This window comes from Mustelus asterias, chromosome 18 (assembly GCF_964213995.1).
Source record: "Mustelus asterias chromosome 18, sMusAst1.hap1.1, whole genome shotgun sequence".
NCBI lineage: Eukaryota > Metazoa > Chordata > Chondrichthyes > Carcharhiniformes > Triakidae > Mustelus > Mustelus asterias.
Genome location: NC_135818.1, coordinates 73,638,338 through 73,665,877, shown reverse-complemented (window position 1 = coordinate 73,665,877; position 27,540 = coordinate 73,638,338). Strand labels below are relative to the sequence as shown.

Genomic DNA, 27,540 nt, shown 5'->3' with positions numbered 1-27,540 from the left:
ATCTTACCCAGGCCCATCCACTCAATTCCTGTAACCCCATGCATTTTCCATGGCTAATCCACCTAACCTACACATCTTTGGACTGTGGGAGGAAACTGGGGCAGACTTGAGGAAACCCACACAGGTATGGGGAGAACAGTCACCCAAGGCCAGAATGGAACTCGGGTCCCTGCTGCTGTCGGGCAGCAGTGAATTAAGATGGCAAATGAACAGAAGTGAATTGTTCAACCATCATCCAATCTACCTTTGATCTCCTCAAATGTAGGAGCAATCACATTGCAATCGTGAATATACTTTCAGCTACGTAAATTGTTGTTTCATCTGGAAGGTGTTTGTCGTCCTGTAGTGGGATAGGTGGTGGTGAAAGGGTAAATAGTGTGCCTCCTGCATAATTTAGTGTGCCGATGACAACAGGAATCAAATTCTGTACCTGCACCATCTTGGAGGGCTGCCCTGAACGCACACTAAAAATAAAACCTTGTGCAGATTTTGTCCCAAGTACATCCTCTTTATAAATAAGCATGATATAAAAAGCCTAAAAGATATCCTGATTCAAGATTTGAATCCACAAAAACAAATGCAACAGAAATATTCTCATCCAAAGTACATTAATCCTTGTTCGAATGGTCAATATACGCGAAATAGATTTGTACAGCCACCTTAAATACTAAACTGGTATATTTATTACAGCATAGTTAGGGCAAATGTCCACAACTTAGCTTTAACGATCCTTGTTGCATCCTGCCGCAAGTAGAAATCCCCTATACAACTGCAGTAAATCAAAAGCAACTGAAATTTAAGTTCCTCTCCTTAGATTCCAAACATGAAACTATTTAGCCAATCTAGTTACATCTGATTATAACCACATTTTCTAAGTTCAGGTGGGAGGTGGTCATTCATGGAGAACATAAACAAGGTGGCTCATATTAAAATGAGAATCCACTGCATTGAAGTTGTTTGCACATTGATTTAAGAGGTTTTCTGGTCCAGTGGGTAGTGCCTCTAGAGTCCCACCCCAGGACCTGATGGCCAAGGAAGGTGGGTTCATAATGCTGTCAAGTTTGTGTGTCAAATCTGCAAAACATTCTTCTAACATGCCAATGGCTGACAGTAAGAGTGGGAGAGATTCCTGGTCAGCCACACTTGATGCAGAGTGGCACCCCTCAAGTCAAGCCTCTGATGACAGACTGTTCCAGCAAGAACTAGCTCTGGAAATAGACAAAAGTCTGCCACTAGATGCAGGAAGGGAACTGGAATACATTGATTGATTCCACTTGAAAACCTGACGACTCAAAAAAATTCTATCCCAGCTCCCAAAAGAAAGTACAAGTTTCAAAGCAACCGCAAGTGTGGAATTACAAGTCATTACTGCGACTTCTGTTCCAAGGTTTAAAGTTAATAAATTGCTGAGTGAAGATCTGTAGACATACGATAAAAGTTCAGAAATATTTTGTAAGCTATTGACATTGAAAGACACCTCTCGTTCCTCATTTTCTCAAATTTATTTGGACACAACTTTCGAGCTCATTGACCAAGGACTAAAACAAGCCTGATGCAGTTTACAAATGTTCTGACAGATAGTACACAAGTGGGGAAGATGTAGGAACTAATGGCCTATAGGCCACACCCCATTCGACACTGCAATCTTTTTGATCTTAAAGGATAAAATGGTGGACTCTTCTTGTAGAATATTACCTTTGATTGTAGTCTGCATACACCCTGTTGTCTTTCAACAGAATCAGAACGCTATCAACATTCAAGGCTAGAGTACATTCAGAGCACTATTAAAATGAAAATAGAGTCTACAGCAGCTGGACGCTTTATTAAAATGTAAGCATAAATATACAGTTTGCTGGTTAAGGGGCTGGAATTTTCAATTCACAAAAGGTTACCATACATTAAAAAAGTCTGTACACCTTATTAACATTTTTTAAAACAATTTTACACAGCTTTTCTTATTGCATTTACAGTATAGTACATTTACAATACAACTAAGAATCCCGCTGCCAGTTTTAAAGGGGAACTTGTATTTTCAAAACGGAGCTCAAATGACTCAAAACAACCAAAGTGCAGCCAGCCATTCTAAGCTATCGCTCTCCCAAAGACATGGGGTGGGAGGGTGGGGATGGAAGAGGGGAGTGGGAATTAGTCTTTACTTGGGCTATTAGTCTGGCTTTTGACTAGACAGACGATCATGTTCAATCAGGCTGCTTAAACTATAAAAGAGGGAGCCCACCCCCACACCAACATCTGCATCTTGATAGCATCACACCATCAAAATAGGCATCATGAGTCAAACTGCGATTCGGATCTTCTGCTCGGCTATTGTCAATTATTCAAATCCATCATTAAACATCAGCGCTAGCCCACCAAGTTAAAACAGGCTTCACGAAAGCCCATTGCACATCTGCTTGCATTTCTACTTCCAGCTGTTAATAAAATTGAAACAAAATTAAATGCTGGAAACATGCATTTCAGACCGAGAGAGGGGAGGAGTTAATGTTTTGGTTCGAGATGCTGCCCAAGTGCTTCCAGCATTTATGTTATCTCAGATTTCTGGCATCCACACTATTTTTTGTACTGAGGTGATTTACCTTGTCCCAGGCTAAAGGTCAAACTGACTGCAAGCTGTTTCAGGTTTGGTTCCACACATTTAATCTTTCCAACAAAATAAAATCATCCAATGTAACAGAAGTCATCAGATTGCAAATCCAATATTTTCATGCTAGTTTCAGAATCTTTTGATCCTTTCTTTGCAAAATAAAAGTCAAACCCATGGACGTACTAATGGAGAGGAACTAAAATGAACCTCAAGATTTTATCTTCTAACGAGGAACTGAAACATCTTTGGACTGAAGTCAGATTTTAAAATATCCCTTTTAATTAATAACTGCTCCCAGATTTGGTAAACTAATCCCCAAATAGATAAATGCACCATTGCATTTATCGATTCTCCTCAGCATCTTTCTGAAACCAAAAAAAACACACCTTCCTACAAATGTATCCAGTAAAGCTCCACAAGGACATGTGGCTGTTGAGCAATGGTCTTCAAAACGGGGTCAGCTGGTTGATAAAATCAACTAAAAGGATGCAAGGTACAAGTTCTTCACAGAAGAGCTGAAGTACAGGCGAAGTTCTATTGGCAATTAACTGCAATGCTTTATTTATGTGACTGTGCAATATCATACTATGTAGTGGCATCTCTAGAAAACTAACCCTCATGAAGGATTTGTTAAGTTATGTACGTCCTCTAATGAAAAACAAATCAGCTTTATGCTCAAAACAGACAAATTTAATACATAACTGCTGGAAAATGCCAAGTAAATCAACAGTGTTTTTGTTTTAAAGTTCAAAAGACCAGAAGTTTTTTTTTTAAAAAAACTTCATATAAAACTATTCTTCTGATGCTGATCAAAATAGCTTAAAAACTCAGTAAGCCTGAAAATAGGCCTGGTTTTATTAAGAAAATGTGCACTTCATACAAGTCAAGAGTCCAACTTTTTTCTTGCGGCATCAACAAAACAGGTTCTGGGGGATGGGGGAGATGCTGGATGTGAGGGGAAAGACACCTGTACTGATCGCATCTCTGTGCTATTGTTGCTCACGTTGAGGTTCTGGCTGCTGGGGGCCTGGTGCCCGTAGCTCAGGCTGTTGCTGTCTTTGCCTGTAAGCGATCACAGTACCCAACAGCAGAGCAAGTATGGTCATGAGGTAAAGATCCCACTCGGGGCCCAGCAGCATGTCCAAGTCAATCTGCATCCACATCTCTTGGAACTGCAACCAGAAATCAGGACCATAGTAAATATTCTCACAAAGGAAAAGACTGTACTGGCATCCAACTAAATCAAGAAAATCCATTATCTGCACAAATATCAAATTCCAACAACATCTGTGCGTTTTTCTTCCCCCCCCCCTTCTCCAATGCACAGTTTGCAGATATAAACTTGTTACCCAAACTATAGCGATTGCAGATTTAAAACTTCCTGGCCAGTGCAAAAATCCTGCAGTAGGATTTTTCCTCCCTTTAATAGACCTTTGGTGGCAATAATGAAGCATAAAACCTCAACGGCAGTCAGAAATTTATTGGAACTCACTCAGTTGGAGTAAAGTCAGGATCTGGCAAGGAAACCTTGAGCTCAATGTTAAGAAACAGAAGGTGGTGAAGGCCACTTGGCCTTATTGACCAATAATCCCATGAATCTCAATCTTGACTGCACTTGATGGCCTCTGGGCAGGAGAATTCCCAAGATTTACAATCCTCAGGTTCTGTAGCAGCTTACAGGCTCCATCATCAAAAGAGGGGGCTTAGGGCAGGACAGACATCCCCAACAACAGGGTTATGGCTTTAACTACAGTTTGGAAGGGTTAGTCCCTTTACATTCTCATTTGAAACATATGGTTCCAAGGGCACCTTCATATCGAGGCACCCGCTCAACCCCTACCTAGCTCATTAGTGCCCAACTCTAATTGCTGCCAACAGCAGCAGTCTGCTTGCTGCCCTTATTTGGACGATGAGCTTGGAGGCAATCAAGGGGCCGTCTCCTGAAATATCCCTTCGCTGGTCTTGCTGCCAGCAAGCAAGAGCTCAGGAAGCCCATTTGGTAAACTAATTGGGATTAGTTTAGGGGTTAAAAACAAAAGGGCGGCATGGACAAGTTGGGCCGAAGGGCCCGTTTCCATGTTGTAAACCTCTGACTATGGTGCTGGATGGAGGCATGTAGATAAATGCAGCTGTAAATGTTACTCCGGGCTGTATCAGGGACGGCCATGCAAGATTCCTTGTAATGAGTGATAACTGGATAGAGCAGGACACCAAGAGAAAAAAAAATCAATCAAGTTCTGCCACCCTTTCACTTTTTTGTTTACTTACTTTGGTTTCACTCAAGTAGTCCAGTGAATACATCATGCCTAGTTTACAAAGTGCAAGGAAGACAGGGACTTGAGCATCAGGACTCGTCTCTGCAGCCATGTCATAAAACCGCTTTGCAAGATAAATGTCCTTTAAAAAGAAAAAAGGTAAGACTTTTCATAATACAATGTGACCAACTACATGAATTTAATTGGGAATACTATAGCAGACTGATGTTGTACAGAAATTAAACTCAGTACAAAGCTAGTGCCAGCCAGGCAATATCCCGTTTTCACCAATTCAATGTAGACGCCAAGTTCTGATGAAGGGCCTGAAACATCAACTGTTTCTCTCCATAGATGCTGCCTGACCGGCTGAGTATCTCCAATATTTTCTGCATTAATCATCACACTATTTGGTTAAAAAACACATTTCCTCTGCCTAAAGGAAATACATTAGTACATGCATGGTTACACATATGCAAAACACATCCCCTGGGGTTAAAATGTACGTGAGCAAAAGATTGAGGGAATTGCTGTCTGAAGCTTGAGACTTACTTTGGAAGCTGACTCACTTGTTAATTTTGACTTCACACAAAATGTTACTACAGTGCAGTGTCAAAACCTGGCTAATAAATTTTGCCCCTCTCGCACATAAATCTTCCCACATTTCGCCTGAAAACTAAGGGTGTAGGTATCTCCCACAATGTTAGCAGTTCAACCACATGCACCAGTGTATATATAAAATAACAGACAGGAGGAAACAAGTTCAAAGAGTGAAAAAGACAAAAGTAGTGAGAGCTGCCTTACATGTTCACCATTACCCATATGCTTGTTGACTTACTGGTTGTTGGTTAACACCTTAACTTTAAAACACTCATCCTCGATTTCAAATTCCTACATGATCCCACCTCCCCCCATCTATAATCCCCTCCGTAAGCCTCATAACCCAAATATCAGTGATCCTCTAATTCCAGCCTCTTGAGCATCTCAACTGTGCAACCATTGGCCTTCAGTTGCCCAATCCCCAAGATCCAAATTTCCCTCTCTAAAGATCTGCAGCTCTCTTTAATCCTTTAAAAAACTTTGATCAAAAACTTGTGGTCATCTGCCCCAATGTTGTTGTATTTTGTTTTATACCATCACTATGGAGTACACGGGAATGTTTTATTACATTAGGGATCAATGTAAGCAAATAGTTGGTCACGTGACAGAAACAAGTAGGCGTAGGCCATTTGGCCCTTTAAGCCTGCTCCACCATTCATTTTGTTTATAGCTGATCGAATCCAATATCCTGATCTCTCTTTCCCCCATATCCCTTTAGCCCCAAGGAGGTGTATCTAATTTCTTTTTGAAATCAGATAACGTTTTGGCCTCAATTACTTTGTGGTCGTGAATTCCACACAATCACAACCATCTGGGTGAAGAAATTTCTCCTGACCTCAGTTCTAAAAGGTTTATCTCTTATCCTCAAACTATGACCCCTAGTTCTGGACTCCCCCACCATTGGGAACATTCTTTCTCGATCTACCCTGTCTAACCCTATTGGAATTTTATAAGTTTCTATGAGATTCCCCCTCCCTCCTCTAAACTCCACTGAATACAATCTTAACTAACAGTCTCTTCTGAAGCCTGCCGACAAACCTGTTTTCTTTTTGTCTAACGCGCAACTGAAAGGGCCATCACGATTCCGGCCAGGGTCTTAACGGCCCCAAAGAATTGCCCCCAAAGAGTCTTCAAAGAAATTTGGACAATTACAATCCATCTAGCTAGTGTAGTATAATGCGAATGTGTTGCCCTGATATCATTCCAAACAGCTTATGTATAGAGCACGGAAATACAAAGGTGCGGTTGCTGGAGATTGAAAATAAAAACAGAAAATGCTGCACGTATTCAGCAGGTTTGGAGAGAGAAAGCTTTTCCAATTTGTGACCCTTCAGTACAGTTCAAGAATTTTCTGTTTTTATTGTGCATTTATATAGCACCTTATCACATCAAAATGCCCCAGCATGCTTCATCAGAACATCATCTCAAAATCTGACACCAAGTTACCCAGGGAGATGTTACAACTGAAACCTGGTCACAGCTGTCACTTTTAGGGAGTGTCTGAATGAAGGAAAGTGAGGTAAAGAGATGGAGAGGAACAGAGGAAACTCCAGAGCTAATTATGGATCATTAGCTCTACAGAGTGGCAACTACACTGCAAAACCAACAGCAGTGATCAAAATGGCACTTGATGCAAAACGTTGGCATATTCAAGGCAGCAGAGTCAAAGGAAGAATCAGTTTTCCTCTTCAATTTAAAAAGACAAACATTGAAAAATACAATTGACATGTCATTTTCGAACTCATACCTGTTTGATGCCCAGGCCCTTTTCGTGCATGTAGCCCAAGTTAAACATGGCCTGGGCACTATGCTGTTGCTCAGAGGCGAGTCTATAATGAATCACCGCAGTTTCATAGTCAATGTCTGTGCCGTAACCATAGAAATGATAATCTCCAAGTTTGATTCTTGCAACTGTATAACCTAAAACACAAAATATTTAAATGCATACAGAACTTGACATTCATTATGGATAGCAATTATATTTCCGTCATATGAGTCTTATTCTCCTAGTCTCTTCAGGAAAGTAATTAATGATCCCACAATAGACAGTTGAACACTAGACTTCTGGTGAGCTGAATTTGAAATGCAGGCTTTTCTATTGCAATTTACTATTCAGTCTCCTAGATGGCAGCATCTTTTCAGTTCAAGCTTCTGAATCATATCCTTGTCTCCAAGGCTATCGTAGTTGTTTTCCTTAATATTGTTCAAAACGCAAGTAAATGAGAATCAGCTCAGATCTATAATTCCATTTTTAAATAAGACTGGCTTAATTTTCAGTAATTTAGAAACTTGCTGTAACACTCACATAGGATGAGCAAGTATCATTTTACAGGAGTTTGAGAATGTTTTAAATTGGAGCAACTAGCTGTATAGTCAGTGGGAGAAAAAAGTAGCAGGAAAAAGGGCCATCTGAAAGATGGCTTTAAACGACACAGCATCCTCTCATTACTGTACTGAAGGAGAATAAAACCAGCTGTGCTTACCGCAAGTGTTTTGAAATGAAATTATTAATGATCTTTCATGATTATGAGTCACTGAGCACTGATCTGTTCTCCTATTCACACATTTTGCTATCATGCCCTGTATGTCACTATCAGCACTTCTTAAGTCCTTAATGCCACCAATAACACTTATTTTCCCTTGTGTCTTGATCAATCTCTCCTTAGCTCCGAGCTATCGCTGACTACCTATTCTGCCCCAGCTCCTTCAGCCCTGTCTCCAATTATATATAATTCATTACATTTCTATCCAGTTCTGTAGAAGAATCATAAGCATAAACTGTTTCTTTCTTCACAGACACACCTGCTGAGTCTATCCAACATTTCCTGCTTTTATTTCGTAATGATTTAAGTCTGGAAGCTTGCTTTAAGCATGAGTATCATTTTATGCAAGACCTACTTTTATCAAGCAAGTAAACCTCAACTTGAAATCTATATTTAAGTTTTATACACATTTCACAAAAGGAAGGCTCTTCCTTCACAGCAGTTTTGCAAAGCTATTTTACAGCCATGGAAAAAGAAGCGCAGAAGTGTATTCTTAATTGAATTATCTGTGGCAGAACAGTCACCCTATGTAGTTTGACTATGTTAATATTGTTTACGTGCAGAAGTTGATGGGGCATAACCACTTGCTTTGAATGAATGGTAACTGCTTCAAAAAAATTATGGATGCACACCACTGTCCCGACTAGCATTTAAAAGACAAATCAAACTGTACATGAATTTTTCTTTTAATTCATTCGTGGGACATGGGCGTCACTTGCTGGCCAGCGTTTATCACCCATCCCTAGTTGCCCTTAAGGTGGTGGTGAGCTGCTTTCTTGAAATGCACAAGATTTCTCTTTTCTTTATTAATCTTGAAATCTCACCTTGTGCTGCCGCTCTGTTCCAGTGCAATAGTGCTCGTGGATAAGTTTCATTCTCGCCAAATATTTTAGCCTCTTCTGCAAATAGAATAGAAAATGTAAATTAAGGATTTATTGGTCGTAACTGACCTTGGAGAAACTTTGTCCAACAGGTACATTGGAAAAACATTTTCATAACTGACCAACTGAACCATTTAAATTCAGTAAAATAGACTCATTTGATCTTAAAGAATTTCCAAAAATCCTCCTCTTGCCAGTAATTTTCATATCAGCTCACTGAACTGTACTGCAAACATGTTCATTAAATCCAATTCCCCACTGGATATTATGACGATGTTAACAATGCGCCCTCAATACCTAGGATTGTGAAATGTTTTGTTATAAAATGTTATAGTCTGAAATATAACATTTCACAACTCCTAACTTTGTTTCTTTCCGAATTTTGATTTATTGTTGCATGCATTGGGATACAGTAGAAAGTTGTGTTTCTTGCGCGCTATACAAAGCATACCATTCGCAGAGGAGGGTGCAGAATGTGTTACAGTCATAGCTAGAGTGTACAGAAGATCAACTTAATATAAGGAAGGTCAATTTGAAGAGTCTGATGGCAACAGGGAAAGAGCTGTTCTTGAGTAGGTTTGTGTGTGACCTTAGACTTGTATCTTTTTCCCGACGGAAGAAGGTGGAAGAGAGAATGTCCAGGGTGCGTGGGGTCCTTAATTATGCTGGCTGCCTTTCCGAGGCAGCGGGAAGTGTAGACGGAGTCAACGGATGGGAGGCTGGTTTGCGTGATGGACTGGGCTACGTTCACAACGCTTTGTAGTTTCTTGCGGGTCTTGGTCAGAGCAGGAGCCGTACCAAGCTGTGATACAACCGAAAAGGATGCTTTCTATGAAGTGAGATTTGAACTAATTTAACATTGGTGGCCAATACATTTTAACCAAATGTTTGCTGGTGCCAGTTATCAGCTTGTAAAAATGTCAGGTATGAGCAGCTCCACCACCAGGCGCACCACGGCATTGCAATTCAGCATGCTTCAAATTAGATTCAATTTAGTTTCCATTAAAATGTGCAAGCTAGAGTATTAATAATCCTTCCCTATCTAAATCTGTGTGGCTCACTTGTTTTATAACAGTATAATTTTAAGTCGTATGACAGGTCACGGAAAAAAGCCAATTAAAATATTGTACATTTTTAAAACGAGAACTAAGGTTGAACAAGTCAGCTGAAATAATGCTAGACTGGTCTTTCTTCTCACTTTGATCCAGAATGAATGCGGCATTGCTCTGGGCCACCTCGTAGCCTTGTTCAGCCAATAATAAATACTGTACTAATGCCGAGTCAGTGTCTCCCTCCTTGTAGCTGTTGTATGCAGACATTAGTCGCTCTGACCAACGACCGCGCTCACAGACATTTTTAAATAACTGCAAAAACAAAAGAGAATGTTTCACAAAGTTAGCCAAAGCAAACTCAAAACACAAAAAGTTACATCAAATTAGTTTGACAAGAAATCTGCGCTCTTATAATTGCCTCAAGTCTTTTCCTGAAAGCAAAACACTGCAGTTGCAATCTGAAACAAAAGCAGAAAACACTGGGGAAACTCAGCAGGTCTGACAGCACCTGAGAAGAGAGAATAGAGCCAACGTTGAGTCTGGATGACCCTTCTCTCCTGGAGCGACCTTCCGACCTTGGGGCAGCACAGTGAATAGCACTGCAGCCTCACAGCGCCAGGGACCTGGGTTCAATTCCCGGCTTGTGTCACTGTCTGTGTGCAGTTTGCACATTCTCCCAGTGTCTGTGTGGGTGTCCTCCGGGTGCTCCGGTTTCCTTCCAAAGTCCAAAGGTGTGCGGGTTAGGTGGACTGGCCATGCTAAAGTGCCCCTTAGTTGTCAAGGGACTAGCTAGGGTAAATGCATGGGGTTGTGGGAATAGGGCCCGGGTGGGATTGTGGTCGGTGCAGACTCTATGGGTAGAATGGCCTCCTTCGGCGTTGTAGGGATTCTATGATTCTCTCTCCACAGTTGTCAGGCCTGCTGAGATTTTCCAGCATTTTCTGTATTTGTTCAAGTCTCTTCCTGCTGCCTTGATAGAACTGCTGAGAGGCAACATGAAAAGATCTAACAATCCCTCTCCGATCGATATTATGAGCTGCTAGGTGCTTAGAGCCTTCTTTCAAGTCACGTAGTAACTGGAAATCAGCAGAAAAGGGAATTCTAAATAAATGTTAATTCACTGTCTGCCTTTTAACAGCAAGATTGAAAGAATCAGAGAACAAAAGTACATGAGCATCATTTAAGATTGCTTCCAAATTCAGTGGAATAATTTACTATTTGAGAGCTCAAAGTGCTAATTACAAATACAAAGCAGAATGACAACTCTTCATGTCTTTTTACTTTAAAAATATTTCTTGAGCAGCTTGGTTATTATATAACGAGGCAAGAATTAAGCCGCAAGGTTTCAGATGTAATTCTCAGCTCTGCCAAGTTAAGAGGTTTTCAGTTAAGCCAGTGGTACAATTGATGGCACAGGCAACAGTAGTTTTTTTAAATATTTGTTGCTCACAAGTAGGCTTACATTAACACTGCAATGAAGTTACTGTGAAAATCCCCTAGTCGCCACACTCCGGCACCTGTTTGGGTGCACAGAGAATTTAGAATGGCCAATGCATCTAACCAACACATCTTTCAGACTGTGGGAGGAAACCAGAGCGCCCAGAAGAAACCCACAGGGGGAGAAGGTGCAAACATCACACAGACAGTGACCCAAGTCAGAAATCGAACCCAGGTTCCTGGTGCTTTGAGGCAGCAGTGCTAACCTCTGTGCCACCGTTCCTCCATGGCAGTGGTTAGCACGGCTGCCTCAGTGTCAGGGACCTAGACTCAATTCCAGTCTTGGGTGATGGTGTGGAGTTTGCACGTTCTCCGTGCCTGCATGGATTTCCACCAGGTGCTCTGATGTCTTCCACAGTCCAAAGATGTGCAGGTTAGATTGACTGACCGTGCTAAATTGCCTTAGTGTCGACAGATTAGCAGGGTAAATATGTGGAGCTATGGGGAAAGGGCCTGGGTGGGATTTTTTTCGATGCAGGCTCAATGGGCCGAAAGGCCTCCTTCTGCACTGTAGGGATTCTATGACTTCAGTGTTCAAACTTGGAGAGAAGGCAGAGATCTTGTATTGTCAAAATCCATTAACCAGAAGTGGAAAATGCACATACAGTTGCCCCTTATAGGATTGGACTTAGTTGTACCAAAGTCTGGCAATGCTCAAATATTAAGTCTCATGGACAAAGATTCTAAAAGGATTTTAACACTTGGGAAGAGGAGAAAAAGTTGCAGCAGTAGGAATCATTGAATTAAAAAAACAAAGATATGGAGTCAGATGCCTTGCAAGGGGAAAACTGAAGGTTTAGTAACATACTGCCAACTACATCAGTGTCCAATGAATCAGATTTGTGCTGTCACATAACCACAGTGTGCTTGCAAACCAAAGATGTGTAATCATGTGGACTGAACCTCAGATTTTCTAAGTGTAACCACTGCACAGCACTTTAAATTCTTACATTCAAAGGCAGTTATTGAAGAATATTTCCGATTGTAGATTCTTACCTCAACAGCTGTGTGACAAGATCGAATCACACCACTGCCGACTGCATGCATTTGAGCCAAGTTATAAAAAGCCAGTATGTGTCCACCTTGTGAGGCGAGGTTAAAGTACTTCAAGGCTTGTTTGTAATCTCTCTTCACACCCACGCCATCTACACAGACAAATAAATAGCCACTATTGTAAAAACATACCTCCAATATCAAATTTAGGCCTCAATGAGCCATAGGGTACCCTGGGTGAAATTCATTTTCAGTGGAAAGAAAGCCAGTGATAACCAAAAACAGAAGCGAGAGAGCAGAGAACAAAAGAAGAAAATCACAGCACAGGAACAGGCCCTTTGGCCCTCCAAGCCTGTATCGACCATGCTGCCTGACTGAACTAAAACCCCTACCCTTCCGGGGACCATATCCCTCTAAAGGAGGGAAGGGAGGTTTGTAATGTTGATAGCCCAAGTGAGGTGTTGAAATCACCGGCTTACTGGTTCCAGCACATGAACATTGGCTGACATATCCCGAGGTTCTTCCTGTTCCGTGTTATTGTTTCATTGTTTGGAGGTCCTAAAATGTTGAGGTCAGCCCCAGTTGGCTATACATTATCCCACAAGACATCTCATATATTGCGCAGTTCTGTCTGTTATCCTCTGGAGAAGGGTGTGCACGATGGGGCCATGTGCTCATGATTATATCCTGTTATCCCCCACTCTCCTTAGTATCCTTTATCTGTACGAGAGGAAGCGCTGACTACAACGACTGATAATTGGAATGATTTGTACGAATATTCGTTAGTCTTTTCTATATGCTGATGTAGGATGGTCACTCTACACTGGTATTAGACTTTGGGGATTTGTGGTGTTTTGTGGCAAATGGAAAACCGCTAATAAAAATATTCTTTAAAAAGAACTTGGAATAGATAAAACAGCCACTTGCTCAGAGTTCCAACAGTTAATCTGAAAAGTACACTGAAGCGGAAAAATCTGACAATGCAACTGCTCGAGAAGATAGTGCAGCAAAAGCTGAAAACACAGTAGCATAATTTTTCATCTATTGATCCTAATGCACACAAAGACAGATGGACAGGACTAAATCAATCCCAACATCCTGCACCCCTGCATATTCATAGCACCAGTCACTGAAATAAACAGCAGTTGCGTTTCTCATCATTTGGCTCATCAATACCATTCAATTCATTAACTTTTATTGGGCCATATTCAAACAAGATACTGCACTCCTGGCAAGCGACGTGAGGAGGAGCAGGAGCAAGTGCATGATGTATTGTCACGCTTCAGAAAAACATCAGCCAGGGGTTATATATCTGGTATAGAAAAGATCAGGGAACATCTAGCAAGTACATAATGAGTAAAAGATATGCAACCATGGCTTACTGTAATACATGGAACCCAACTGGAGCTGTCCATCCACCCAACCCTGTTCAGCAGCTTTCTGAAAGTACTTCAGTGCCAATTCATGATTCTATTAGAGGAGGAAAAATGGTTACCTACACTTGCATTGAATCACACATGCACTACATCATATTTATCATTAATACAACAAAAATTAAAAGGAAAGCGACTTGGTTCAACAATCACCCAACATGGTGCTTATCTGTATTTGAGGAACCCTCTTATTACATTGCTCGAATGCATCCCAGTGACTTATTGTGCAAATGCAAACAATTAAAAGGGTGGAATGCAACATTTTTAGTGGGATCAATCCCCATTCTGAAAAACTCGATTAATTGATTTTTGCGCTAGTTATTTATTTTTCACACGCGAGATGTCAGAGCTAAAAATCATCACTAGATCTGTAACATTACTTGGGATCAAATTGGACACCGAGGTTGTAAACAGTCTGCTTCCAGAGGACAACATGGAAAAGGACAGAATCAGTGAAGGGGAAACAATGTTTGACTTCTGCTTTCCCCAATTTGTAGCTGGAGCGAATTGGACCTCACCCAGGGCTGAAGTCGGACAAGCTTCCTGACATTGGAGGGATTAAAACACATGAGGGAAGGCAGAGATGAGCTTCATTAACGTTCATTTGGAATCCAGCATTAAATGTGGTCTGACCAGTATATTCAACGGTTACCTATTACTTGTATACAGGAATTTGATTGGGCACTTTAAGAATCACCACTGTTGGGTTTTGGAAGCGGGTATCGTGTCAATAAACAGACTTGTGGAACTTGTCACGAATTATGAATTTTGCTAAATAACTATGTTTTAAAATGTCCCTTTTAACTCAGGGTGACACAGAACGTTATGTAAAGGGATGGTTATGTCATGATAAACATCTCAAGCTCAATAGTTAATGGGGGAGCGAAACACAAAAATAAATCCACTGAAGTGTTGCGTGCCAGTTTTAACACCTTTCACAGTATAACAGAGATAAAGGACGGCTGCTGTGTGAGACGCAGAAGCTACTGCTGTGGGGAAGCAGGTGAATGGTTTTGTGATGTTACGCTGGATGCTTGAGAGTTCAGTTTCTGTTCAAAATGAAAGGAACAGAAGAGTGGACTTGAAGATTTAGGGAACAGGTCATTGCTGATGTGTGCCTTGCTGGTGATAATTGGATCGCGTAAGATCAAACGGAGTACAACGAATGTTGGAGGAGACTGGAAGTTGACCAAGGACGGCAGATAGAAGTGAACGTGCTGGGGATTTGGGAGTTGCTGTGGGATGGTTCTGTGATTTATAAGACATTTTGGTTGCGCGAGTTAATACTAAAGTATATTTTCATCAGTTCAATGTGCTAGTGGCTTGTTAGGCAATATTTAATCTATGTTGAATTTAATTTGTTACAGTAAAGTCTTAAAACTTGAAATCTTGCCCTTTAATTCTTTCCATCAGTTGTTGGAAAGTTCATCAAATTATCAGCATCGACAGGGATTATTGGGTGTTAGGAATGGGTTAACTGCAACCTTCCACTTCAGACCTAATTTGTATGTTAATTGTTTAATAGTACTCATGGGGATATATATATATATATAATATATATATATATATATATATAAAAAAGGGTGGCACTGGGTGTTGGATGTGTATGTGGAGTTGTAAAGAGAATAAAGTGAGTTTTTGAAGGAGCTGGACTTGCATCATCTTTTATTACTGGACTGCAATTGAGGGGCTTAATATGGGGGATTGCTTGTTACAGCATAGCAGGCTATAACCAATTGCTTTTCCACGTTTGTCCTTGTTAGCTTTCTTCAGCTTAGAGGTCCACATAGTCTCTCCACAAGATCTCTCAAGATGTTGCAAAATGACTGACCAAATGCAAAATTTTGGCTCTCCCCACCCCCACCATTTTCGACCACGATTATTCATTCCGTAAGTAGCTATAGCAATCAGATTTGGAAAACAGTAACACTCACCACTGGGACACCCTTTCCATACAAGTAAGCCATTCCAAGGCCGCTCTGTCCAACGGGATTACCCTGATAATCAACAAAGTTACTGCCTGTTACATAATGTTTTTCAATCTTCACATATTATAAATGGCATGAAACAAGCTGAGGCCCAACCTCTACTGCATACACACAGGGAATTGGATCAGTGAAAATAAATGTAGACTTGCTGACATTCAGTATGATCACCAATTCATGGAAGGGTACTTCCAAGTAAAATATGCCAAATTGTACTCTTACAAACATTAAACCACCATTCAGAATCTCCAAACCAAACTACTTGTTTGGATTGCGATTACTGGATGGAGGATTTCGATAGTGATCGACCACATCCTCTCCAATCCCATCAACAATCCGCCGTGTTCTGGGCTTTTGCTGGAGCTGGATGTTGCTCAACAATTAAGAACACACTTTAAGGCATTGGTTTGCTGATTAATTAGCCACCTCCACCCATTGCATGTGATGCAGCGAATAGAACAAACCAATTGATCAGTGTAATGGAATCCATATTGTGACATTGGACACAGGCTAAAGTTTATCATTAACAGTTGACCTGGTTTTAATCTTCCATCGAGGATGCAACTGAATGAATATATGAACCCATTTATCTTCCTTAGGCAAAAGGGAGGGAAAAAGTATTGATTGACAATTTCACCCAAATCAACAGTCAAACTGCTGGTACAATAATTGGGACAGTAGAGACAACCACAGCGCTCATCTATAACTCAGTTATCTCACTAAGAAGATTATAGTTTGTCCAGAGGCTTGGAGAGAGAACACTTCCATTCAACAAGTATATTCATGGAGTAAGTAACAATTCAGGATATTTACATCACACATTTAAACATTTTCAGGCTTTGAAAGGTTAATCAGTTTGGATGGGATAAGTGAAAATCCAAAGCAAAATTTTTTGACAGCTATTTAAAGAAAGACTTACCATGTCTGCAGATTTCTTGAAGTAATGAAAAGCAGTATCATTGTTCTGGGGCACAACATTACTACCTTCCGAGTACATCTGTTTTTGTAAAAAAAAAGTTCCGTTTTAAAGTTTTCAATTATAACCGGTCTCTATTTTGCAAAGTGTATTATTTTAAGCATTTACCTTTCCAAGGAATGCCATTGCTTGGGAGTTCCCAGTTCCTGCTGCTTGATTAAAGTAATCAAAGGCTCTCTGTAAAAGATAAATAAAGAAACTCAAGCTGTTATGAATTAATTTGTCTACTTCAGTTGTACTGTAGGTTGTGCACTTGAACTGTCTGGTTGCCCAAAATATTCTATGTTCACACACCCAAGTTAGAAACGTTAAAGTTTAGAACAGGGAGTGAAGAATTCCTGCTACTGAAAATAGAAGTTGGAAAGGTGAAATGTGGAGAACTTGTTTTTATTCATTTTTGGGACATGGGTGTCGTTGGCTAGGCCAGCAGTTAATGCCCATTCCTGGTTGCCCTTGAGAAGGTGAGCTGCCTTCTTGCATCGCTGGAGCGAGGCGACTTCTTGCAAGCTGCGCCCAGCATACCTTCTAATTCTATCTTTTACTCTCTCCCTGTGCTTCTAAAACTTTATACTAACTCTTTTAACTCTAACAATGCTTTACAACAGCTTCTTCCTTGCTGCTGTCAGACTTTTGAATGGGCTTACTTTGCACTATGGTCTTTCTCTACACCCTAGCTTTGACTGTAACACCACATTCTGCACTCTCGTTCCCTTCTCTATGAATGGAATGCTTTATCTGTATAGCACACAAGAAACAATACTTTTCACTGTATACTAATAACGTGATGATAATAAATCAAATCAAAAGCCCACCTGCTGTGGGTCGACCCACTGACGTTAGGGAGAAAATTCCAGGATTTTGACCCAGCGACCGAGAAGGAACGGCGACATATTTCCAAGTCAGGATGGTGAGTGGCTTGGTGGGAGCTTGCAAGGGATGGTGCTCTTGCATTGAAAAATATGTATACTTTCAACCCTTTCCCTTTACCCACCAACCCAATGGGCACAGGTATCTGCTGCCCTTGTCGTTCTAGATGGAAGTGGTTGTGGGTTTGGAAGGTGCTGTCTCAGGGTCTTTGGTGAATTGCTGCAGTGTAATAATATTTAGAATACTAAACTTTGAGCAGTTGGCCAGCATCAGTTTATAATAATAAAATTTTATTTGTGAAACACAGCCCGAAGGCAGAGTTGCAGTGCATATTACATTAACATGCAAGCATAAAAACATTACATGTCATAGGATACCAGACAGAAATGCTGTGAGTACAGTGATTCTAGGAAGTGTGTGCTTCCACTCCTTGCATCTTTTGGGATAAGCTATAAGTGTTTAGATAGTTATATGGGTAAGATGGGTATAGAGGGATATGGGCCAAATGGGACTAGCTTAGGGGTTTAAAAAAAAAGGGCGGCATGGACAAGTTGGGCCAAAGGGCCTGCTTCCATGCTGTAAACCTCTATGACTCTATGGCTGTGAGTTAAGACTCATTATTTCTCAGTTGATAACAGCACAATCTTTACCACAAGACAAGGTGGCTTTATCCCTTTTGAAGAGATCTCAAACTTACCATTGAAGTAACCTTTCTAGAAAGTAAACTAGCAATAAATCATAGGAAAACACATTCTCTATAAAGAAATACTCAAGACTAAGGCTTTAAAAAGAAAAGCTACCTCTAAAATGCAACAGAATCTACTCACTCCTTGCAACACCAAGAAAAACATTCCAACTTCTCAAGTGCCCTTGCAAATAATTACCTGAAAATTTTGTTCCACACCTCGTCCTCCATGCAAATGCAATTGACCAAGTCCAACCTAAAAAAGACAGATAACTATTTTGCAACTTTACTGGAGTCTTTGCTCAGTTCAGAATTCCATTTAAAGGTCTTGTCACGTTTGCAAGTTTTAAATCAGCAGGAATTAAAATACAAAAGGAGCATTGTTATATAGATAGGCAACACTTGTGGGGTAATGCTGTGAAAGGGCAACAAAGGACAGCACAGGAACAGGCCCTTCGGCCCTCCAAGCCAGCGCTGATAAGCCCAAGATTTTTACATTTTAGCTATAATGACAAATTCAGATCTAGAACCAAACAATTATTTTAACTTTTATTCAGATTATTTCCGAGATCATTTCTACAATACCTGTGCTTGGACATCTCCCTTTTCAGCCAGGAACTGGTAATACTGGATTAAGTCATCTTCCAGCATTCCACTGCCAACACCCGAGTTTTCAGCTTCATCAAGAAGACGTATTCTCTGAACAACGTTACCACCAGTCAGAGATATATCATTGGCAACTGGGGAAGAAATTTAATCATTCAAAAATTAATGAAATATTTAACCAGCACAAGATGATCCATACGAAGGACAGCTGCCAGAAATAGCATTTTTGTTTTACTGTCAAACTAGAACTAGTAATTATATAAAAAAATCATTCATTCTAAAGCACTCGTGGGCAGCATGGTGGCACAGTGGCTAGCACTGCTGCTTCATAGCCTTAGGGACCTGGGTTTGATTCCCGACTTGGGTCACTGTCCATGTGCAGTTTGCACGTTCTCCCCATGTCTGTGGGGGTTTCCTCCGGGTGCTCCAGTTTCCTCCCACATTCTGAAAGACGCGATTAGGTGCATAGACTTGAACAGGCGCCAGGCTAGGGGAATTTCACAGCAACTTCATTGCAATGCTAATGTAAGTCTTACTTGTGACTATTCTAACTATAACTCAAGTGCCAAACTATTGAGCAAGGTGAAAATAATTCATTGTGCTATCCATCACATTGTGGAAAACTTTCACTTAAAATACTAGATACCTCAAGCCTCACTCACACAGCAATAGTGCTACTGCATTTGTAATAAAATAATTGCTGACACAGATCTGGATGCAACCTTAATGACTAAATGTGAAAAAAAGATTAGAGCAGAGGGCAGAGCAAATATGAGAGTTGTGTGGAAATCATTTCCAGGTTAGTGGTGGAGGTAAAAACTAGGCCAATTAGTTTCTTTCAGTTTATTAATTAGTGTCACAAGTAAGCGTACATTAACACTGCAATGAAGTTACTGTGAAAATCCCCTAGGCGCCACACCCTGGCACCTGTTCCAATACACTGAGGGAGAACTTAGCATGGCCAATGCACCTAACCAGCACGTCTTTCAGACTGTGGGAGGAAACTGGAGCACCCGGAGGAAACCCAGGGAGAACGTACAGACTCCACACTGACAATGACCCAAGTAGGGAATCAAACCCTGCGGCGCTGTGAGGCCGCAGTGCTAACCACTGTGACACCGTGTCCATTGGGCTGGTGGGCAAGTGGAAAGGGTTGAAAGCATACCTATTTTTAAATGCAAGATTCTAATGGGTCTTGACTGGGTAGATGTTGAAAGGATGTTTCCCCTTGTGGGAGAGACTAGAACTTAGAACCACAGCTTGAAAACAAGAGCTCCCCCATTTATGACAGAAGTGAGGAGAATTTCTTACCAAGAGTCAAATGTGCTCGGAATTCTATTAACTCAGGGTAGTTCGAGGTGGAGGTCATTAAATATTTTAAGGTGGAGAGATCCTTGACCAACAAAGGAGTCAGTTTACCAGGGATGTGACATTTGAGGCCACAGTCAGATCTGCCATGACCTTAGTGGATGGTGGAACATGCTCGAGGGGCTGAACGTTTGTAAGCATGTACAATACAAGTTTAGGATGCAAATAGAATGATTTGCGCCCATGTAAGCAAGTGCTGAAGTGGACTGGTTAGGCCAAACAGCCAGTTGCTGTGTTGCAACTTCAACACACATGCATTTTTATGTTTTTAAACAGAAAGTTAAACAGGTATATCTTTAGGGAAAGAAATCACTCATGCACGGTGGGCACAGTGGTAAGCATTGCTGCCTCAGCACCAGGGATCTGGGTTTAATTCCAGCCATGAGTGACTGTGTGGAATTTTCACGTTCTCCCAGTGTCTGCATGGGTTTCCTCCGGGTGCTCCAGTTTCCTCCCAGAATCCAAAGATGTGCGGGTTAGGTGTATTGTCCATGCTAAATTGCCCTGTAGTGTTCCTAGATGTGTAGGTTAGGAGGATTAGTGGGGTACATGCGCATGGTTATGGGGGATAGAGTGGGGAGCCTGGGTATGATGGTCTGTCAGTGTCGGTGCAGACTTGTTGGGCCAAATGGCCTCCTCCTTCTGCACTGTAGGAACTCTATAATTCTGTGACTATTTACTTGGGACCCTAGGAAGAGTATATAATGCAAAAGTAAAATACTACAGATGGAGTCTTTTGTTTCTTTACCTGTCCCATTATCACTCCCTTGGAACTTGCACCATCAACCCTTTTGTTACTTAATCTCTCCTGTCTTTCACCCCATCACAGACCCTCCTTTTTGTTCTTTTTCCAATTCTCTGCCTTTGCGGCTGCTTCAAAACCTATTTCAAACTATTCAGTGAAGACAGGTCATCAACCTGTAATGTTCTCTCTCCAGACCTGCTGAGTATTTCCCAGCATTTCCCATTTTTAAGTATCAGTAATGCTCCTCATTTCTATAGTTTACAACACTCACACAATCCGACAATAGTTGATTGCTTACCATAGTTTGCCACCAGTTTGTAATGAGTTAGTGCAGATTCACAGCTCTGAGGGACTCCAATGCCAGCCCAATATCTATAACCCTGAAGGATGAAAAATAGATGCATTATTGAAAAACACTGATTGTAACTATGCCCATTGAACGTGGGCTATGGAAATTCACTGTGTGGAGTTTGCACGTTCTCCCCGTGTCTGCATGGGTTTCCTCCGGGTGCTCCGGTTTCCTCCCACTGCATGATTTGCAAAATGAAGCACAAAACTGAACAGAAGACGATTCCGTCAACTCTTTTGATCCAGCTGTTAACTTTAATTTTTTTTTCTCCTGTTGTTGGGCTGAGAACATAAGAACTAGGAGCAGGAGTAGGCCATCTGACCCCTCAAGCCTGTTCCGCCATTCAATAAAATCATGGCTGATGTTTTTGTGGACTCAGCTCCACTTACCCACCCGCTCACCATAACCCTTAATTCTTTTACTGTTCAAAAATCTATCTTTGCCTTAAAGATATTCAACGAAGTAGCTTCAACTGCCCATTGAAAGTGGATTATAGAAATGCACATTCCATAGCATGATTTGTAAAATGAAGCACAAAACTGAACAGAAGACAATTCTGCCCACTCTTTCGATCCAGCTGTTAACTTTAATTTTTTTTTCTCCTGTTGTTGGGCTGGTAAACAAAAGCATTTAGTGTGATTTTTTTGCATATTGTAGTTGTGCGCACAGTTTACAACTCATAGGCAAAGTTACATACCAAAATCATGTGTGACAACAAGTTTCCTCCAAGTGCTCCAAAGGTGTAAAATACCAATGCCTTTACAAATGAAAACAAAGTCTATGTTAGGAAGTTTGCTGCATGTAAGCTTACAAGACCACATTCAGCGAGGAGGGGGCGACAGGACGGCCTGACAAAAAACTGGAGGGAAGTGAAACAAATATAGTGAGCCGAGTTACCGACACTACTAACCAGAATTCTCTAATAACAGGAATTTCTGATGTGCCCCTAATATGAATCATCACTTTGCCAACCAGAAGCAATTGGAAAGTTATCAGGAACATGTTTAATGTACTGTTGAAGATCAAAAGAACACTACTTTACTTCCCCAGTACTTGCATATTAGTTTATGCTACAAGTATTGTTGTGCTGTATTTCATTGGTAAATGGAACTCTCCATCAGCCAGCACCACCCATTCCCGTGCATGCCAGATAATAAAGAATTTGTAGTACCTTCGCTTGACTTGAGTGGACTCCCACTCCAGATGCATAAAGGAAGCCAAGGGCCTAGAAACAGAACACAAGCCAGTTGGTAAGTTGAAAAGTTGTCAAAATAGTATATCCATATGTTATTTTCCCTTCACAAAAAGGTAAGCTACATAAAAGAAAAATAAATGATTTAAAGCTTCCAAATACTTAAATAACTTAAAGCAGTTAACACATGAGAAGACAATCAGTCTGCTTTAAATGTTTTAAAATCAAGTGAGAACTATTTACCTGTTTGTCTTACACAAAATTTGATGCCATAGGTTGTTAAAAAGTGGGAATCTTGAGAGGCACGACTCAGACTTTTATTCATTATTGTGTCACACACTTCTATTGTACATAAACAGAGCCGAAGGAGGAAAGACTAGGCATGACCAGCTTGTCCAAAGACAAGAGCTTTGATTGAGGGGATCAAGAGATGAAAATAGAGGGGCAGAGGAGTTTAAGCTCAGAATTCCAGAGCCTAGGTTAAATGAAAGCATGACAAACAGAGTTTGTAGGGGAAAAAAGTGCACAAGAACCTGAAGTCAGTGGAACAAAGTTCATGGTGGGCTGGATATTATAGAATCCATAAAGTGCAGAAGGCGGCCATTAGGTCCTTTGGGCAGCGCAGTGGCACACTGGTTAGCACTGCTGCCTCTCAGATCCAGGCACCTGGGTTTGATTCCTGGCTTGGGTCACTGTCTATGTGGAGTTTGCACGTTCTCCACGTGTCTGTGTGGGTTTGCTCCAGGTGCTCCGGTTTCCTCCCACAGTCCAAAGATGTGTGGGCTAGGTCGATTGGCCATGCTAAATTGACCATAGTGTCCCAGGATGTGTAGGTTAGAAGGATCAATAGGGTAAGTTTGTGGGGATGGGGCCTGTGGTGGGATTGTTGTCAGTGCAGATTCGGTCTTCTGCACTGTAGGGTTTTTATGATTCTATGAAGTATGCACCAACAACAATCCCACCCAGGCCCTATCCCTGTAACTCCATGTATTTATCCTGCTATTCCTGACACTAAGGGGCAATTTATCACAGCGAATCCACCTAACCTGCACATTTTTGGACTGTTGAGACAGAAAATGAAACAAAAAAATGAAGGGATACAAACACAAAAATTAGAACTTGTGTACAAGAAAGCAGGAACTAAATAAAAGTCAATGAGGACTGTGAGATGAAATAGCACACGGGAAGAGCTTGGAATGAGTAGAAAGTTACATGGTGGATGATTGGAGGAAGGGCAGAAGCAGTTGGGTGTATTGGAAGCACAAGGAAATACTTTTTAAGTTTCAAATGGAGTACAGAAGTCCAGCCTGAAACAGTGGTCAAGGAAAGACAGTTTTGCAGGAGCCAGACAGTGGCTGAGAGGAGACAATGGAGAGGGTTGACCGAGATGGAGAAGAGCACCAAGTATCACAAACATGCATGTAGAAACTGACCCCAACTGCAGATGTTGCTGCTGGGATCAGCCTCAATACAAGTCCATTAGAACTGAAAATAAGGCGTTTTATTCTGTTCCCAATCAGAAAGGTAGTTACAGTAATTGGCTTCCTACATGAGGAATGCTCAGATGACTCAATCCAAATGTTCATACACATTTCCTTAATTTAAGCCAGTTATTGGGAAACTATTTATGCTGAAGAATGGATCTGGATCAATAATAAGCATTCCAAAAATTAGATAGAACACAAAAGTTGTCAAGAACAAGAACTTGAACGATAATGTTTCTGTTCATACTAACCTATCTAAAAATATTTAAGAACTTAGTCATAGAACATTTCAGATGTACTGAATTACACAAAATATTTGACTTTTTAATCTCACCATTATATAATAAAACCTGAAATTTAAATGTACAAATTGTAGCACCGAGAGAGGATCTAATATAATACTAAACATTTGCATTACCGTTCAGAGATTCTGAAGCTCAGATCATGTTCTTCAAATCATTCAGTCGATGCCAATATTACTTGAGGCAATGCCCAATGATCAGTAAAGATTGTGTAGTTATGATGTAGTTAAAGCACACCTACTGTTTGACCTTTTGGAGACCCCTGCTCTGCAAGTGTCTCAAAGAAGTTCTTAGCAGCTCCAATGTTCAACTTCAGGTAATCACCCAACAGCATGGCATAGCCCACTTTCTCCATGGCCTTGGTATTTCCCATATCAGCAGCTTTCACAAGTATTTTATAGCCTCTAAATCAAAATAAAAATGTAGTAAATGGAACCAATAAGAGGATTATGATCTGTGTCAATTGGGGGACAGTTAAGCAGCTGGAATGTCACATTAATCCAGTAATTGTTAGTGCTAGGGTTTGCACGACACCCCGTCCAAGGACAAGCACATTCCAAGCTGATAAATTTGACATTGTGTACTCAGTCCCACCTTTGTACAGGTTCCCTTACCAACAAAGATGCCATATTTTCCTTTGAATATTTAACAGTCCCTGGAAGTTGCCTATATTCTTAATGACCTCTGGTTCTACTTCCAATATTTAAAAATAAAGAAAAACAAAATAATTACTTACAGCAAGTTTTGGTACTTCTAAAGGGCCACAAATGGCAAGACAACACTCAATAGCTCTAGCAAGAGGTCTAAGTCAGGACATTAAAGGTTATGGCTGCGATTGTATCTATTAATTAGTAAACAATCAATCGCAACTGGAACACAAATACAAAAAGGGCATGTAGCACAATCCATTTCAGTGGGACTGAAGGACAATAGGAAAGTCCACCCTCCAAGGATTTTTGTTATGCTATGCCTGAATCCCTATTAAGTGGGCATAGAAGGCGCATCCTTAAATTCCTAATGACTGCTGGACATCAAACCTTTAAGATAGGAGAATGGCACCAAGGAAAAGCGAGGGGGGAGGAATTTATAATTGAACGAGGATGCTTACTCTTTTTTCTGATTCTTTTTACTTGTACTGTTTATTATTTTCATTCCAGTGTGATAAAGTCTCTCTGCTTCCTGTGCAAGTTTTCTTTGACTGGCTTCTTCATCAGCTGCAATACACACATACAAACAAAATCATTCAGTTCTTTAGAAACAGAGATAACATTAATTAGAAATGAACCAAATCAAAGATTGCAAAACTTTAAAAAACTTTATAAATATATGGTTATACACTAATTAAGAATGACTTCATCATATTTATCCAATAGAACAGAACATTAGAAGCTTCTAAACGATGGCACAGTGGTTAGCACTGCTGCCTCACAGCACCAGGGACCTGGGTTCGAGTTGGGTTTGGGATCAATGTCTGTGCGGAATCTGCACCTTCTCCCCGTGTCTGCGTGGGTTTCCTCCCACAGTCCGAAAGACATGCTAGTTAGCTGCATTGGCCATGCTAATTCTCCTTCAATGTACCCGAACAGGCGCCGGAGAGTGGCGACTCGGGGATTTTCACAGTCACTTCGGTGCAGTATTAATGCAAGCCTAATTGTGACACTAATAAATAAAACACCATTATAATAATGTCACACAGTTACCAAACCTTTTCTACAAGTCAATTCACTTCCAAACATGGAAGATACTTTGCACAAGTGGAATCGAAGGAACTGATCATTTAGATAGTTGTGCACTGGGCCTATATTAGAGCAACTGTAGATCTCAAATAAAAGCCAAAACATAGTAACCTAATTCATAGAATTTAAAATCCAGGTAATGAAAGACTGGGGGAAGGGCAAAAAAAAAATCAGAAGATGCAATGTAGCTCATGTAAAAGCTAACCATTTAATGCATTTCAACAAAACGCTTTCATGGTTGATGCGCATTTTAGTGGATAAACATTCATCAGTACCAGGAATGCTCTGCATGCCAAAAAACAATCACTGGTACTAGAAGGCAAGAAAGCTGTCCTGCTTAGAAAAACAGGTCAACTGTTCACTTGGAACTACTAGTAGTCAGTGTGCTATTATTTCAAATGGGTACACGATTCAAACAGTATTTTATAAACCACAGACCCAGAGTATAGCTGCATGCTTATACATTCTAATGTTATTTTACACTGTGGCCAAGTGTTCTCAGGAGAAAAGGAAAGTAGTTTAGTCACAGGAGAGGCAAAAATACTGACCACGATTGTTCCAAAATATTGTCAAGATAATAGGAGGGGGGAAAATAAATAATCACTATGTAAACTGTGCATTTTTAGTGAACACAACGGGTGGGATTTTCCAGCCGCACTCACCCCAAAAATGGGAAAACCCCCTCGAGGTCAACAGACCTTTGCATGGTCCGCTCCCTCCCCGACCCTCTACAATTCCTATGATGGATGGGAGAATTCCCCCCAAAACACCTGCCCCAAAATATCGCCATGTTTCAGCCTTTTAACCCAGACAAAACTTAAAATATTGACTCAAGCCACACGATTGTGGTTTGTCATTACCTATGCCAACAATGTAATTTCCATCCCCCCTGCAAACAAATAATCCATTTTGCCTTCACAATTAAATTACAGCCAAATATCAACATGCTTTTTAAAAATAAAATCGGTGAACTCAGTTTTGTGCCATAAAAATAAAGCCTCGGGGCATTGTCTGTGTGGAGCTTGCACATTCTCCCCATGTCTGCGTGGGTTTCCTCCGGGCGCTCCGGTTTCCTCCCACAGTCCAAAGCTGTGCGGGTTAGGTTGATTGGCCATGCTAAATTGACCTTAGTGTCGGGGGATTAGCAGGGGAAGTATGTGGGGTGACGGGAATAGGACCTGGGTGGAATTGTGGTCGGTGCAGACTTGATGAGCCGAATGGCCTCCTCCTGCACTATAGGGATCCTATGATTCTATGTACTATTACACCAAGTTCCTGATTTCACCCGATCCTAGCATTGCACTTCACAATTTAGAAAAAGTCTTGAAGTTAACATTCAAGCTTTTAATATATTCAGATTTTCCAACTACAGTTTAAAATTCCTGTATCGAA

At 40.9% G+C, this 27,540-nt stretch overlaps 1 protein-coding gene across 2 annotated transcripts in view; it reads right to left on the bottom strand.

Moving 5' to 3' along the window:
* Positions 1-1,807: 1,807 nt before the first annotated feature.
* The window catches only part of sel1l (SEL1L adaptor subunit of SYVN1 ubiquitin ligase), a 37,206-nt gene continuing 11,473 nt past the window's right edge, over positions 1,808-27,540 (bottom strand). Inside the window, exons 5-22 of one of the 2 annotated variants that reach the window (XM_078234296.1) lie at positions 25,521-25,626; positions 24,654-24,816; positions 22,606-22,659; positions 22,132-22,191; positions 21,384-21,465; positions 18,952-19,106; positions 18,566-18,622; positions 16,923-16,991; positions 16,758-16,835; positions 15,788-15,850; positions 13,803-13,890; positions 12,424-12,572; positions 10,077-10,242; positions 8,822-8,896; positions 7,202-7,374; positions 4,871-4,999; positions 3,570-3,774; positions 1,808-2,429 (exon numbers count right to left, since the gene is read on the bottom strand). In XM_078234296.1, the coding sequence (XP_078090422.1) occupies positions 3,592-3,774; positions 4,871-4,999; positions 7,202-7,374; positions 8,822-8,896; positions 10,077-10,242; positions 12,424-12,572; positions 13,803-13,890; positions 15,788-15,850; positions 16,758-16,835; positions 16,923-16,991; positions 18,566-18,622; positions 18,952-19,106; positions 21,384-21,465; positions 22,132-22,191; positions 22,606-22,659; positions 24,654-24,816; positions 25,521-25,626 (1,850 nt within the window). In that variant the 3' untranslated portion in view covers positions 1,808-2,429; positions 3,570-3,591. The remainder of the gene's footprint in view (positions 2,430-3,569; positions 3,775-4,870; positions 5,000-7,201; positions 7,375-8,821; positions 8,897-10,076; positions 10,243-12,423; positions 12,573-13,802; positions 13,891-15,787; positions 15,851-16,757; positions 16,836-16,922; positions 16,992-18,565; positions 18,623-18,951; positions 19,107-21,383; positions 21,466-22,131; positions 22,192-22,605; positions 22,660-24,653; positions 24,817-25,520; positions 25,627-27,540) is intronic. The other variant, XM_078234295.1, reaches the window with a different exon arrangement.